General features: G+C 32.8%; 1 protein-coding gene across 1 annotated transcript in view; it reads right to left on the minus strand.

The window, feature by feature from the left end:
* The window catches only part of LOC137642087 (hemicentin-1-like), a 99753-nt gene extending 84969 nt beyond the window's left edge, over positions 1-14784 (minus strand). Inside the window, exon 1 of the mRNA XM_068374640.1 lies at positions 13915-14784. Within this exon, the coding sequence (XP_068230741.1) occupies positions 13915-14644 (730 nt within the window). The 5' untranslated portion in view covers positions 14645-14784. The remainder of the gene's footprint in view (positions 1-13914) is intronic.
* Positions 14785-15198: the final 414 nt, after the last annotated feature.

The raw sequence follows: 15198 nt of genomic DNA on the forward strand, positions 1-15198 counted from the left end.
ATATAAAAATATATATATGTGTGTGTGCGTGTGTGTGTGTGTGTGTGTGTATACATATATATTAGTATATATATATATATATATACATATATATATATATATACATATATATATATATATATATATATATATGAAGTTTATGATAGAATGCATGTCTAACAAAGAAATAAATATAGTTATAAGGAAAGTGATGACTGGTGCATAAAGTGCGTCCGGAAAAAAAAAATGTGTTCTTAAATCATTTTTTTAAATTGCAAATATTTGCGTTTTCAAATGACTAGAACAAAGTAGGTGATCAAGTTCTACATAGTGCTATTTAAAGAAGTAATAAGAAATTCCGAATTGCTTAAGACTTGGGGTATTTCAGTAACATTCATTCAATCACCTAAAGTTGCCACATCCCAGTACTGAACAATTGTTTAAATCCAAATAAAAAATACTAAACATACAGCTCCTACATCTACAATATATTATGCTTGTAAATATGATTGTTATTCAGCTATATGCATATATTTTCTTGTCTAAAATTATTTTCCCCACCCAAAATCTAAAGAAGTGTATAATCATTCATCTCAGTGGAAATAGTTATTGATCTTTCGTATTGAAAAATATAGTTTTCTTTGATAGACAGAACACCATGAATTAAGGTCATAGTGATTATCCCTCAGAGAAAAAAACAAGGAAAACCCTGTTTTGTAAATTACATTCCAATATATAAACACGTTCTCTCCCTCAGCTGTTATAATAAAAAAAAAATAACTTTCTTGGTTGACAATGACAAAGAAAGGAAATGACAAATGATAAAATCCAAGAAGAAGAAGAATAATACGTAGGGAAAAACTGACAGGTAGGTCCTTGATAAGGATTAATTAGGGTCTCAGGTGTGTCATTTCTGGATTACCTGGCATGCACCGAAACCTCAGGGCTAGTTTAAGGATTAAATGCTATATACGCTTCTATTGCGCTGTTCTCTAAGTATGGATTTTTCAGCATTAATTAATGTTGAATATACCATTATTAGTCATGGTACGCTATTACATAGACTCATCACTATACATTATGTAAATTTTATCCTGCCTCTTGGATGATTTAAGGATGTGATTTGTTCTGCATTTGAGCTAATATCATCAATGTCAATGAATGTTGAGGAATTTGGACCGTGACATTTCTTTTATTTTGTTACTGATACCTACTTAGTGGACTTTTATATACTGTACATCAAACTAACCCGAGCCTTGATGAAAAAAAAAAAAAATATATAATTTCATCATCATTCTCTCTATCACAACTAAATATATTATGAACTGAGATATATTGTGACAACAAAACTTACGGGGGAATTTTAGTATTCGTTAGCTACACAAAACTATATTAAGATTTTTGGCCAATTAAAGGGGTATTAATGATTGTGGGAAAATGGAACAGTTGGTCTTTCCTAACATCTTTTAATTTCCGAGTTACTCTTCAATAAAAGTTTCCATAACTTTATGCCAATGATGTCTCTTACTCATTCGGACAATTTGCCCCATTATATCAAAGCTACAATTAGACAATTCCCAAGATGTTTCTTATGACTTCCAAGAATATGATCTTTCAAATTCTTTAATTTTCCCTGGTCTTTTTTATTAAAATATCGCCTGAAGGTTGCATAAAACATACCATTATAAATTTCTTTAAAACTCTTTTCATAACGTCGCTCGCAGGATACGCATATCAGAAGCATTAATATTCAAATTCCTTCGGCTGGTGTAATGGCAAAGGCGTTATGGGCATTCCGAAAAAAAAGGTCGAGATATCATCGCTCTAGATAAATTAAATCTATTATATTTACCTCTGCCTACGAAGTTGGAAGGAGGTTATGTTTTTCCCTGGTTTATGTGTTTGTTTGTTTGCGTGCATTTATTTGTTTGTGAACACCTTCCCGGGCACATTATTTTTCGTATAGTAATTAAACTTGCAGTGATTAACTGTTATAGAAAAAAGCTATGAATGATTACATTTTGGAAGGCCAAGATCAAAGATCAAGGTCAGAGTCAAGAAAAATGTCCAACTCTGGCAATCAGCAATAACTTTGGACATCGTCGTAACAGAGACTTCATACTTGGTTCATATTTGAGTGTATAAAATTCACGCCGATTGATACATGTCAGGGTCGAAGGTCAAGGTTGAGTCTATTTTCAAGGTTACGCAAAGGGTCAAATATCTGTCATCAACCAAACGCCCACAATTTTAATCGTGATGTTATGAAACATGCAAGGATTTTAAATTCTTATGTAAAGAGCTAGAAATGATTACATTTTTGAAAGTAAAAGGTCGAGGTCATGGACGAGTACAACGTCCAAAATCATACCAAAAGGTCGACAAATAAGCTGCCCTGGCGGAAGTCTGTGCTTTATTGGGTGCCCCCTATTATCTCCATCAGTGAAGTTGGAAGTACATTATGCTTTACGCCCTGGTTGTGTGTGTATGTTTTTTTTTTTTTTTTTTTTTTTTGATTCATTCCTTGCTACAATTTTATTTGTAGTGAAATCATACTTGCAGGGATTAGATTTTATGCGAATAGCTGAATATAATAAAATCTTGGAAGGTCAAGATCAGAGGTCAAGGTCACGGTTAAGCAAAATGTCCAATTCACGTAATCATCCATAAGTTTTTGATATCGTTGCCACATACACTTGAAACTTGATTCATATTTGGGTGTATGAAAATTCACGCTAATAATTGCATGTTGAAGTCGAATGTCAAGGTCAAGCTAAATGTCAAATTTCGGTCAACTATACGGCCACAATTTTAATTGGAAAGTAATGAAACGTGCAGAAATTTTAGTGTTATATAAAGAGCTGGAAATTATGGAATTTATTAAAGTCAAAGGTCAATGTTACGGACAAGGAAAACGCTCAAAATCAGTCCAAAAGGTCGAGAAAGAAGCTGCCCTGGTGGAGGTCTGTGCTCTAGTGAGTGCCCCTCTTTATCTCCGCAACGAAGCTGGAAGGAGGTTATGTTTTATCCCCTGTTTGTGTGTATGTGTTTGTTTGTTTATTTGTGTTTGTTTGTTTGTTTATGATCACCTTCCTGGACATAATTTTAATCGTAGAGTAATGAAACTTGTCGGCATTTACTGATACATGAAATGCTAAAAATTAATAATTTTTGGAAGGTCATGATCAAAGATCAAGGTCACAGTCAGGCAAAATGTTTAATTCACGTATTCAGCCATAAGTTTGGACAATATTGTCAAACACACTTAAAACTTGGTTTATATTAGAAGGTATGAAATACCACGCAATTTAATATATGTGGAAGTCGAAGGTCATGGTTGAGCCCAAGGGCATGGTCAAGCAAACGGTCAAATTCAAGTCATCAACTATACGGCCACCATTTTAATTGTAAAATAATGAAAGTTGCTGAGATTTAAAAATGTTATATAAAGAGTTGGAAATTATTAGATTTTCGAACGTCAAAGGTCAAGGTCACAGATAAACAATACGTCTAATATCAGTCAAAAACGTCGATGAATAAGCTCTATTATGGAAAATTAAAATTCTTCATTAATTTCTACGATTTCGCGAAATTTCGTAGAATTTCCTACCGAAATATATTTTCCGAGGCAAAGGGTTGATTGAAAAAGAGGCATATCATGTAATTCCTATGCTATTCTTGAATTAAGCAGATTGTCAGAGTTTAAGTATAACTACTTTTATGTAGTTACTTGTACACTAATGTATTTCCATATGCTAAAAATTCAATAAAAAAAATATATAAAACATTTTGCAATGTCGGCCAATAATTATGCATTTAACATATTTCCTTGGCATTCGTGAATAGTATGTTTTTCATTTAAGTTTTCATTTTCTTTACACTGACCATTTTAAGTGTACGTTACCTTTAAGGGGATGTAAAATCCTTTGTTAAAAACGGGAAGGATTAGCATTATCCATGAATAGTTTCTCGAAAGCGATACAAGAAAGGATAATCTTGGGAAATCCTTTCTTGTGGGAACAAGAAGGTTGCTGATTAAAAGTTGCGTGAACAAGAATCGATAAAGTCATTATGCTTTCACCTAACTATTTTATCGGAGTATACGAAAATGAAAATGGGAATTCTTTAATGAAGGAATAATTTCACTCAAGTTTTATTTTTATTTTCGAGTCTATGATTAGGTTCGAGAGAGAGAGAGAGAGAGAGAGAGAGAGAGAGAGAGAGAGAGAGAGACAAAAAATAAAAAAAAAAGAATATTTGCAGTAAAATCAAAACAGCAAGATATAATTTTAGGTTATATGATAATACAGACAATTATGCAAAACAAAGTGTTATCAGATATTTAATTAACAACTGACTCACTTTTATAAGAAGTCGCATTATAGGCTATCAATGATTTTACATTTTCACAGCAATAAATCTTTACTGTCATTAAACACAGAACTGGTTAGGCTTTTTCCTATATCTAAATAGGATTAATAATGGTGTGGCGTTTTTTTTTAAGATAGCAATCTCTGTAAAAGATCTTTTTCTCTGACATAATATGATATATGTTGCACCTTGCATAACAGTTGACATTAACATAGCGTATTTGTAGAAATAATGTCAAAATTGATGCAGTATTAAATGATATGAAAACAAAATTTGTAATTACAGAGGAAGTGATTGTAACAACACACAATGCTACTTCCATTTCACATCATGTGAACTTTTTGCTTGTTAAGGAATGCATTAGTATTTCCGAGACAGAAGATATCTACTTGAAAGAAAAACCTTTATTGGAGCTAGTAAAAATCTGCAGGTTTTTAATGGAATGACCTATGAAACAGAATAAAGTTTTAAATAAGGCAAACTGGGATATATTCATGTGTTGATATGATTATTCCGATTTTTTTTATATAAAAAAAGAAGTGTCAAGAAGTTAAATGTAGATTGCTGTATTGAATTTTCAAACTGAGCAGAGGAAATTTTACCAATGGTTTTTGGTATGCTAAACATTATAGTATAGTTTTCATTTGGCATTATTCTTAAATAGGAGCATATTCCCATGCATACAGTTGGATTATATATTCATCTAAAGTAAATGAAAAACTCAGCAGAAATTCATAAAGATTTCAAAGATTACAGTGTGATACATTTCAAACTGAAGATATTATTAGACAAAAACAGTCAATTGGTAATAAGTGTTGCACTTCCACGAATACTCTAAATCAAAATAAGTATATGTAAATGTTGAAGAATACTAATCAGGGCATGTTACACTTACTCAAAGGAAATATTAAAATTTCAGATATTGCGGCTTTGTAAGAGCTAAAATGTATAATTTTTCGAACGTGTAGATAACTGATTAATTACGTGTAGATAACTGTCTAGATTATACCATTATAAATATCAGAAGAAGGAATTGGAAATCAGAATTGTGACTGGCTTCCGTCAGCTATTTTTCCAGTAAAATTTACATTGGAGATTTAGGGCCAAAAAGACTGTATAAGAAGTAAATACAGGAATTTATCTCATCTAATGTGAAAGAACCTATCTCGAGAAGGTCTGAGATGTAGTCAAAGACGAAAAAAAAAATGTTTCTATGGATGGAGGCGTCTGGGAGGATGTCAGACTGTCAGGTCAGTCTGGATCCCAAGTGACACCTGAGGACAAGTGGCCTCTCCAAGGGAGATCTTCAGCTATAAAGAATAATCTACATAGATCTTAAAAACAGTCTACGAAAGGAGGTGAATCTTCAATATTCTTGGAAAACACAATGCTCATGAAGGATGTTTTTAGTATTTGCGTCAAAGAACTTATTCAACAAGCATTAGAAATCTTAATCCCTCAATTGTTTATTATAGTTTATTTGATATGACACCTATGTTATCAACTCTCTCTCTCTCTCTCTCTCTCTCTCTCTCTATCTCTCTCTCTCTCTCTCTCTCTCTCTCTCTCTTGGGTTATAGATTGATGGATATGGTGAATTAAAGCTTTTGCTTATTCACAAAACTTGAATTTACCAAAAAAGAAAAAAAAAATAATTGTACGGCATCTTTTTTTCATTAATCAAAAAGAGTTGAGATACCATAAAGATATATGACCTCTTAAATGGACGGCATTATAGAGATATTCGAACTAAGGGTGACAGAGCATTAGAATATAGCTGTACAGTATATATAAATCCATTTCATAAATTCAAAACTGTATCCTTAGGGAAACAAGGTTTCGCTTATGAGAGAGTCATCACCTGAGGCTTCAAATACTAGTATTGAAATATTCATTGAAGGAAGGAAAATCTCTTATGAGCACTGCGGAGCTTCAATTGAAAGAAAAAGCGAACAAGGAAAGATACATTCATGGAAACTATTATTGGCTTACTTACCTTGACCTGGGAACGATTGCATAGATCACGCGTTTGGCAGCTGTAAAGTTCAGCGCGTACACAAGCACGCATGACCTTTCGGCGACCTTTGGCTTTTCATCTTTAAAAAGACATTCGCAAACGAGATAGAGGTGCAAGGTACGAGAAAACGACCTGGAACTACCGCCATTAAATCTCCTATTAACTGGAGAGACAAGAATGGCCGAGTGAAAGCGCCGCTCTTTTATACTTCTTGGGGTTCTTAACGAAAATAATGGCTGTTATTTGTACAGTAATGGATTCGTTTTCAGCATGAGGAAGAAATGTGGGCGATCCGCTGCCAAAACGAGGCTATGCGCACAACAATATACAGCGTATAACTAACGAATATAACGCTCCCTAACGAGAAGAAGGCTCGCAACGTTGAAATATCCGAGAGGGAGCACGCCAATGGCGGTCAGGGTTAATAACACGAAGTCCACATTTCCGGTAAAGTAATTCTGGAATGTAGCAAAAGGAATCTCCCGAGCCATTGCTATTTTTTGAAGTATCATAGACTGCTTTTTCAGGCAGCTTTGCCTCTTCCACTTAAGTGGTCTTGTGCACTAAACCTCTTAAAAATGGCTCCAAGGCGTTGTTTTCTGCCTCTCGGCACAGATACACAATCGGGAAGAAAATACTTTTCCCTTGCTTCCTTTAAAGTAATATTTACTCAAGTCATTTATAAATCTAACGCTCTTCTCTTCTGAATATTGTTAGAATAATTTTTTATCAAGATATGTAGTAGATTATTTCTATATTATATGAGCTAAACATTTATCTCGTATGAATGATATATTCTTTGTTTGGATTTACTTCTCCAGCAGAGTTTTCTATATAATACACATACAGACACAAACACACTCATTAACACACACACACACACGCACACACACACACACACACACACATATATATATATATATATATATACATATATATATATATATATATATACTGATGAGAGCATATAATTAAATGCTATTATTTTAGAGGAAGTGGCATTTCATAATTCATAATCTCATTTTGTTTACCGAATGCTCTCCATCCTATGGTTATCCATCATTCAATTTACTTTCGCGTCCTTGGGAAAAACATACTGTCTGTGCTAAGTACATATATTCATTAACGGTCTCTAGAGGTTCGTCCATATATCTTATGTGTTGCCTCTCTGCATTTTACTCATAATCATTTCCAGTCTTACATTTCTGCTTTTTCTATTCATATCTTGTATCATGTTTTGTGTGTGTGTGATAGTGTATCCGTCATGCGGATTTGGTTACCCCATCCATCTTCCTATCATGTACATCTTTCATAAATTACCTAATTAGAGGTACAATAGAGTTATAATAGATTATGCCGCAAACTGTTCCTTAATATTACCAAGAGTCGAAACTGGGTCCCTCCGCTTAGCTGTACAGTGACGCAAGCTATAAAACTATGGGTCCCATGTACTCTACTGTATAATAAAGGCAAAATTTTTGAACACTTTTGAAATATAATCTCTTAAGGTGCCCTATCACATGTCATGATTTAGTCTCTCACTCAAAGGATCATAATCTATCAGTTACAGTATTTACAAAATTTCTGTTCCCAAAGTGATCAAGCAATATATCTTTGATATAATATCTATGAAGACATTAAGTTATCGTGACATTGTTCTGAAAGATATATATATATATATATATATATACATATACGTATACAAATATGTATATAGATATATGAATGAATTAATATATATATATATATATATATATATATATGGATAAATATCAACACAACATCGTGTTCAAATAGAAATAAATTTCTACCTCATACTTGGGATCGAACACTAGCCCCTTCTAATATATATATATATATATATATACATATATATATATATGATATATATATAAGTGTATATATATATATATATATATATACATATGTATATATACACATACATATATATACATACATAAATATATATATATATATATATATATATGTATATATATATATATATATATACATATATACATATATATGTGTATATATATATATATATATACAGGGATAAATAGTCCGCTGAGAAGAGTAAATAATGAAACAAATAGAATTGTGCTTCAGAGTGTACTCTCGTAGTGAAGAACTCTAACTCAGGACATATTTATGGCACTATATAGAAATAGAAAACAATGGTTTTATTGTGAAGTGGCACTCTCCTAGAAGAGCTGCTTTCCGTAGCTAAAGAGTCTCTTCTACCTTTATCACGAGGAAAGTAACCACTGAGCAATTATAGTGCAATACTTAACCCTTTGGGTGAATCAGATTATTATCATTATTATTATTATTATTATTATTATTATTATTACTATTATTATATATATATATATATATATATATATATATAAGTGTTTACAAGTGTATGAGAAAAGAGTAGAATGTGTAAAGAATAAGATAGTGTATTCGATGTATAAGTAGGCAAAGAAAAACTGAGCCGTAACCAGAGTTGTTCTATTGTAGTTTTATCTGGCTAGTAAAATGATCCAATAACAACCACATGCCATATTACTACACACACACACACACATACACACACACACACACATACACACACACACACGAACACACAGACAATCATATATGTATATATATATATATATATATATATATAAGTGTTTACAAGTGTATGAGAAAAGAGTAGAATGTGTAAAGAATAAGCTATGCTATACGATGTATGAGTAGGCAAAGAAAAACTGAACCGTAACCAGAGTTGATCCATTGTAGTATTATCTGGCTAGTAAAAGGGTCCAATAACAACCCCATGCCATCTTACTATACACACACACGCGCGTGCACGCACGCACACACACACGCGCGCGCGTGCACACACACACACACACACACACACACACACACACACACATATATATATATATATATATATGAGAGAGAGAGAGAGAGAGAGAGAGAGAGAGAGAGAGAGAGAATAAAATATAGAATGGCAATGAAAAGTTTTTATTTCACAATGAGATATGCGTGTTTTTTTAGGTTAGCAAGGAACTCTTTCTAATCTAATCACTGCAAGAGTAATAACCTCAAACTTTCAGACAATGCTATAAACTGTTCATCACTAATATTTCAGTTATTTATGGTCTTAATCCATTAAACTTTTAAACGGACAGTTAAGCTTTAATTTCTTACGAAGCGTCTAAGTTTTATGTTTAACTATGCCACGTTATGAGACATTTTTATATTAAGCCAAAAAAAGTTATTGTGTGTGAAGTTTTAGTGTATTCTTTTAAACATTATCGGACAAGAATATTATCTCGAATACGATTTTTAAAAGAAATGAGATCCTGAGAATCCTGTAGATGGAATAGTTTTATTATTTTTTTCGAAAAATGTTTTATATCAATATTCCAGAACAGTGATGATGTTAGTAAATAATTTATCTGAGAGAGAGAGAGAGAGAGAGAGAGAGAGAGAGAGAGAGAGAGAGAGAGAGAGCGTTATCAAAAGTACGCTGCAACAACTTCCTGAAGATAAACCGAGGTCTTTATTCCACTAATACGAGTGAGAGAAAAAGTTTTAGGATGAAAGAAGACATTTCCCTTTCATCATTTCCCTTTGCCCTTTCCCCCTGGGAACTCATCGAGCGAGCAAGAAGTCTACTTCATTTAAATCTAAGTTAACCATGATTCTTTCCCCTCGAACAAAGCTCCAGCTTTCATATATGATTCATTCTGGAGGAGAGACTAAATCTCTTGGAAATTCATCTCGCAGCCTTTGTAGTTAAAATGTCATATCTCTTCTTAAGATGGTTTCGGCTCTAAAGACTTTCTTCTCTATAACGGACAATGGCCGGCTCTTACAAAAGGCAAAATGGAATAATAAGATCATTCAGATGCGAGAAAGAAACGATGTTTGTCCGGCAGAAGATCTGCTTGTTGGGAATCACTCATTTTATTCCAGAGAAAAGAGCTCACTCGAGCGTTATATTGTTTCTTGGAAATGAGAAATTCTCTTATATTATCTATTTTCCAATAGATATGCTAGGATGTTTTCCTCTGGTAACTAGACTTCCCTTCTTGTGTAGAGCATATGTGGAAAAGATAATAAGGAAGACAATTATACAATATTCATCAAATGCGAAAATAGTAAATTTATTATTATTATTTGCCAAGCTACACCCCTAGAAAATACCCCAGTAAGGAAAGGAAATTGGTGAATAGCAAATAGTTTATCGTAAGTAATGAGTAAAACATATGAAATATTCAAAGACCAGCTAAAGAAGTGAAATAGACTAGTTATATATAAACTAAAGAGGGTAGACATATGTCAAACTTTTCAACAGAAAATCATTTGCAAAAATTTGAAAACTTAGAGGTTCTGAAGTTCCAGTGATACAACCGCCAAATTTGGAAGATCATTCACAATCTGATTATAGTTGGCATAAAACTTTTGGAATAATGCGTATTATTGCCTGCATGGAGAAGGCAAGACTGCAAGAATTATCTGCGTACCTAGTACTAAGTACACGATGGTACAGTCTTTGAAGATCTGAATATAATGGATTATGAAAAATCTTATGAAATATGCATAAAGATCTAATTTAATAACGGTGCAAGAAATCAGCATCAAGATCAGGATTAAGAAACTTAATAGTCCACAGGTTATATTCCATAAATTAAGCTGAAAATAAAAAGGTTAAGACCAGACAGGAGAACGTTCTCTTTATAAACTGATCATCTTTTAAAGACTTTCTCATTAAGCTATTTTTTTTCAAATTGAAGAGGAAAAAGAAAGAATCTGCATTTTCAAATTAATATACAGTTAAAGAGACATTATCAATGCAGAGATTAAGATATTGAGGAGTCACTGTCCTCAACTTACTTATTATTCTTTCAGTTTTGTTATGATTCACCTTTATGCCCCATAATTTACCCCGATAACTATCATTAGCTAAATCTCTATTTATGGCTTCAGTAAACAGGAAAAGGAATTCATACAAATGAGTAGCATCATCTGAAGTTGCTACAAACTTTTATTCTGGGCTAAACCACAAATCATTCGTATATAAAATGAAAAATCATAGGTCCAAAACACTAACGTGATGAACACCAAATATTGCATTCGTATACAAGTAGACTTAAATGTAGTCCTTAAAAGTTCTGTAATGATCTCAAGATAAGACCAAACGACCCCAATCTCTTCAAGTTAGAAAACAGGAGCCTTCTAATTAATAATGCCAAACGCAAAACTAAAATCAAGGCTAATTATACGAACTTCCTGACCACAACCAAGGAATTTATGTACAGTACTGGAAAGTGTAAGAAGGACATCACGTGTTTCAAGGTCTTTTCTAAAGCCAAACTGCAAATTAGGGAACAAATTAATACCTTCCGCGTAACTATTTTGATGTTTTGCCTAAAACTTCCAAAACTTTTGGTAATGTGGAAATTATGGTAATCGAGCGGTAATTAGCTGGACTCGAGCTACCACAAACGCATTTACCCAATTGGGCAACATTACTAATCCCCCAACAAATACAAAACAAACCTCTTCCTCGTAACTTGCAAAGAAAATGCAGACAACATATAGCCCAAGTAATAAGCTGTCTTTTCATGTGGAAAAAAAAAATTAAAAAAATTGACAAAAAAATAATAAAATAAAAAAAAATAAAAATAAAAGGGTGGAGTGGGGTGGGGTGAGAGGTCCTTTTGATCTACACTTTTATAAACATCAAGACCCAGTAAGAGGGTCTATTATATAGGAAAAACAGAAATGAAGAAAATAATTTCTCGTTGATCTGGCTAACGCAAAACACATCAGCCAGAAGAGTTGCTTTCTTCAGCCACTGTGTTTGAGGGTAGGTACCATCAATTTTCTGTGACTTTCTTTAGGTAAGACCGATATGCTCGATATATTTCTTTGTATAATTCAAAATAATTAAAATTTACATTAGATGGTATTAATTCGTAGCAAAGTCTTCTCTTTTTTTTAGATATATCGAGAGAGAATTTACTAATAATACTTTCATTTAGTAAGAAATATTGATTATCATTTGTCTAATATAATTATTCAGTGTAAGCATCTTTTATTCTGACATGATTTAAATTTAATGTATAGATTGTCCAGGAAAGAATGAAACCTTTTTCTTTTAACCCTTAACAAAATTCGAAAAGTCCGGCCTGCCTGTTCTGCAGCACTATCCTCAAACATTTCGCTGGCACAATTTACATGCGAGAGTTTGCATTGGTTTCTTTCTCTTTTTCAAATTGTTTTAGCAATTTAATTTATCCGAATTAGTTAAAAAGAATGAACCATGGAGCAGCAAGAATTTTACGCCATATGAATATAGTTGGAATGTTCATCGTCTTTAACTAAATGTTTTTTTTTTTTTTTTTTTTTTTTTTTTTTTTTTTTTTTTTTTTTTTTCATTTTTATTAAATTGCTTACTGCAAACCACATATTACAATTCAATACGCAAACTAGGATTTTTCCTCAATGTTAACTTTTTCCTTTAAAACATAATTGGATTTTCTCTTAAAACCTTTGATTAAAAATTATCGGAAATTTTTCTCTGTCAAAAGCTATTTTTCCTCGGTTTCCTCCCCAAGAATATCGCATTAAAAGGCTCCAAGTCATTACAACGTTCATATTTATCTTTGTGGAAGAAATTCTACATAATTTGAAAATAACAATAAGAAAACATATTTTCATTAGAAGTTATGTCAGAATTAGAAATAATAGTGAATTTCTACACTTCAGTTAAGAATTCTAGCAATTATATAAGGTATTACCGCAACTCCCCTTTCCTAATTTCCTGGGAATACCGAAGTTGCTAGTGTCTTAGCATTGTAAGGCAATTAAGGGGATAGTATCTACTAATCTAAGGTAACCTACCTAACTTGACTTAAATCCTCATGTACATTATCAAAGAAGAGTAAGTCAATTACTTTTTAACTCAACAAAGGAGCGTTTCCGAGAAAGGTTACAGGGGAATTGTGTTAAAAAGAAGAATATATGCACATAACGAAATAATTCAAACATTGATAACATAGCAGAACCAATTAAGCTAGAAAAATAGTCATGAACATTTTAGTTGCTATGAACCTGTAGAGGGAAGTGATTACTTGCATAGGTTTGAAATAGTTTTTCAAATCTTTGCTATGTGAAAAATAAGCCTATCTCATTTAGGAATAAAACTTATTATTGTTATTTCATTCCAGACACCACCTTCTCTTTCTTTCTCTCTCTCTCTCTCTCTCTCTCTCTCTCTCTCTCTCTCTCTCTCTCTCTCTCTTTTTGTTTGTTTCAACATATGATGGGTTTGGATTTATACCTTGAAAACTTACACAACCAATATTTATACGATCCTATCAAATTGCTTCAAGACACATAATAGCTAGAAGAGATGGAAGCTGAAAATATTTTACAAGGAGAAATATTTGTACATATTTTATGGTTAGAAAATATGGAAGCTCCAAAAATATGATTATAAGGAAGAATTAGTTCATAGGTCACTTTATTTAGATTTTGTGTAAAATTAATAAACTTACCTGAAACAGGAGCTATACACAAAACGGTCAAGCTCAAGAAGATGAATTCGAAGGTCCATGGTTTGAAATTCCACCTTGCAATCGCTGAGCTTATACGGTGACCTGAAGTCCTGCAAGAGCTTCTAAGAAGTTTCACCTCACTTCGTATTGGAAGAGACTCTGGGCATTCGTGAGAGGTAGCGGAAGAGACCTTGTCTGCTGGTATTAATTGAGGCAGAATAGGTGAGACTGGTGATTTTGATTGTTTCCCTAATAACCAACATTCATTCTTATTGCCGTCAACTACATTAAATCCTCTTCCTCCAAGAAAGCATTCAGATTCATGGTCCATATCCAGAGCGGAAGGTATTCGGCCGTCAGCAACTTGAAAAGCCGACTCACTACTAGCTATTTCTATTGTGAAATCTAAGTCACCTTCACTTTCTTCAATATGTTTGTTTTTTGTACTGGCTCTCCGTTGCCAGCCGCAATAAACGATACTTTCATCTTTGTCTTCCCTTAATCGGATATCATTTTTCTCTGTCACCGAGTCAGTAAATGTAGCATCATCTCCCAGAGGCTTTGATGCTGAAGATCCAAACGGACAATGCCTGTTGGTCTTTGGCCAATAGGTCAGAACACGGGTTGTGTAAGGCATGACGTTCCTAGTCTCCATATTTTGAGAAAGCAGTCTTTTCTTGTTGTCAACCTCGTCGGGCACTACTAAGCAGTGCACATCTTTCAAGGGCATTTAAGCCAATCTCAGTATTGGTACACACATACTGTTATAGTTATCAAGTCACGTACTCTATATAGTTTATGTCTGCTTAGACCTAAGAAGTCGAGAATTATTATCCTGGCTTTCTCAGCAGTCTAGCTACAATCTCACTCCTGCAATAAAGAGAAATGTTTCAATTTAATATCCACAGTATTCCAACATTACATTTACAAAATGATTATATAATTAACTGAGGTATGCCAAAATATCATATAGTAACAAAGAGGATATCAGATTGAATTCTATTAGACAGTCTATTTCCTATTATTGTTTTAAAGAAATTGGATATAGGATCGATATCTGCAAAACAAAACATCGAGGATTAATACCACAATATTCCAGTTTCATTACGTTAGTCTAATCATCAGTTTATTTTTTTTTTATCTTTTTTTTTTCTTGTAAGAATCCGTGAATTTATAATATTATTTATTAAGGGATCCTTCGTGATTTTACGTAAATATTACAAGTTTGTCTTCAACTACTTCGGACAAAAATTACCTTTTTTTTCTACATATAGTGAGTATTCG

This window comes from Palaemon carinicauda, chromosome 6 (assembly GCF_036898095.1).
Source record: "Palaemon carinicauda isolate YSFRI2023 chromosome 6, ASM3689809v2, whole genome shotgun sequence".
In the NCBI taxonomy this organism is placed as follows: Eukaryota; Metazoa; Arthropoda; class Malacostraca; order Decapoda; family Palaemonidae; genus Palaemon; species Palaemon carinicauda.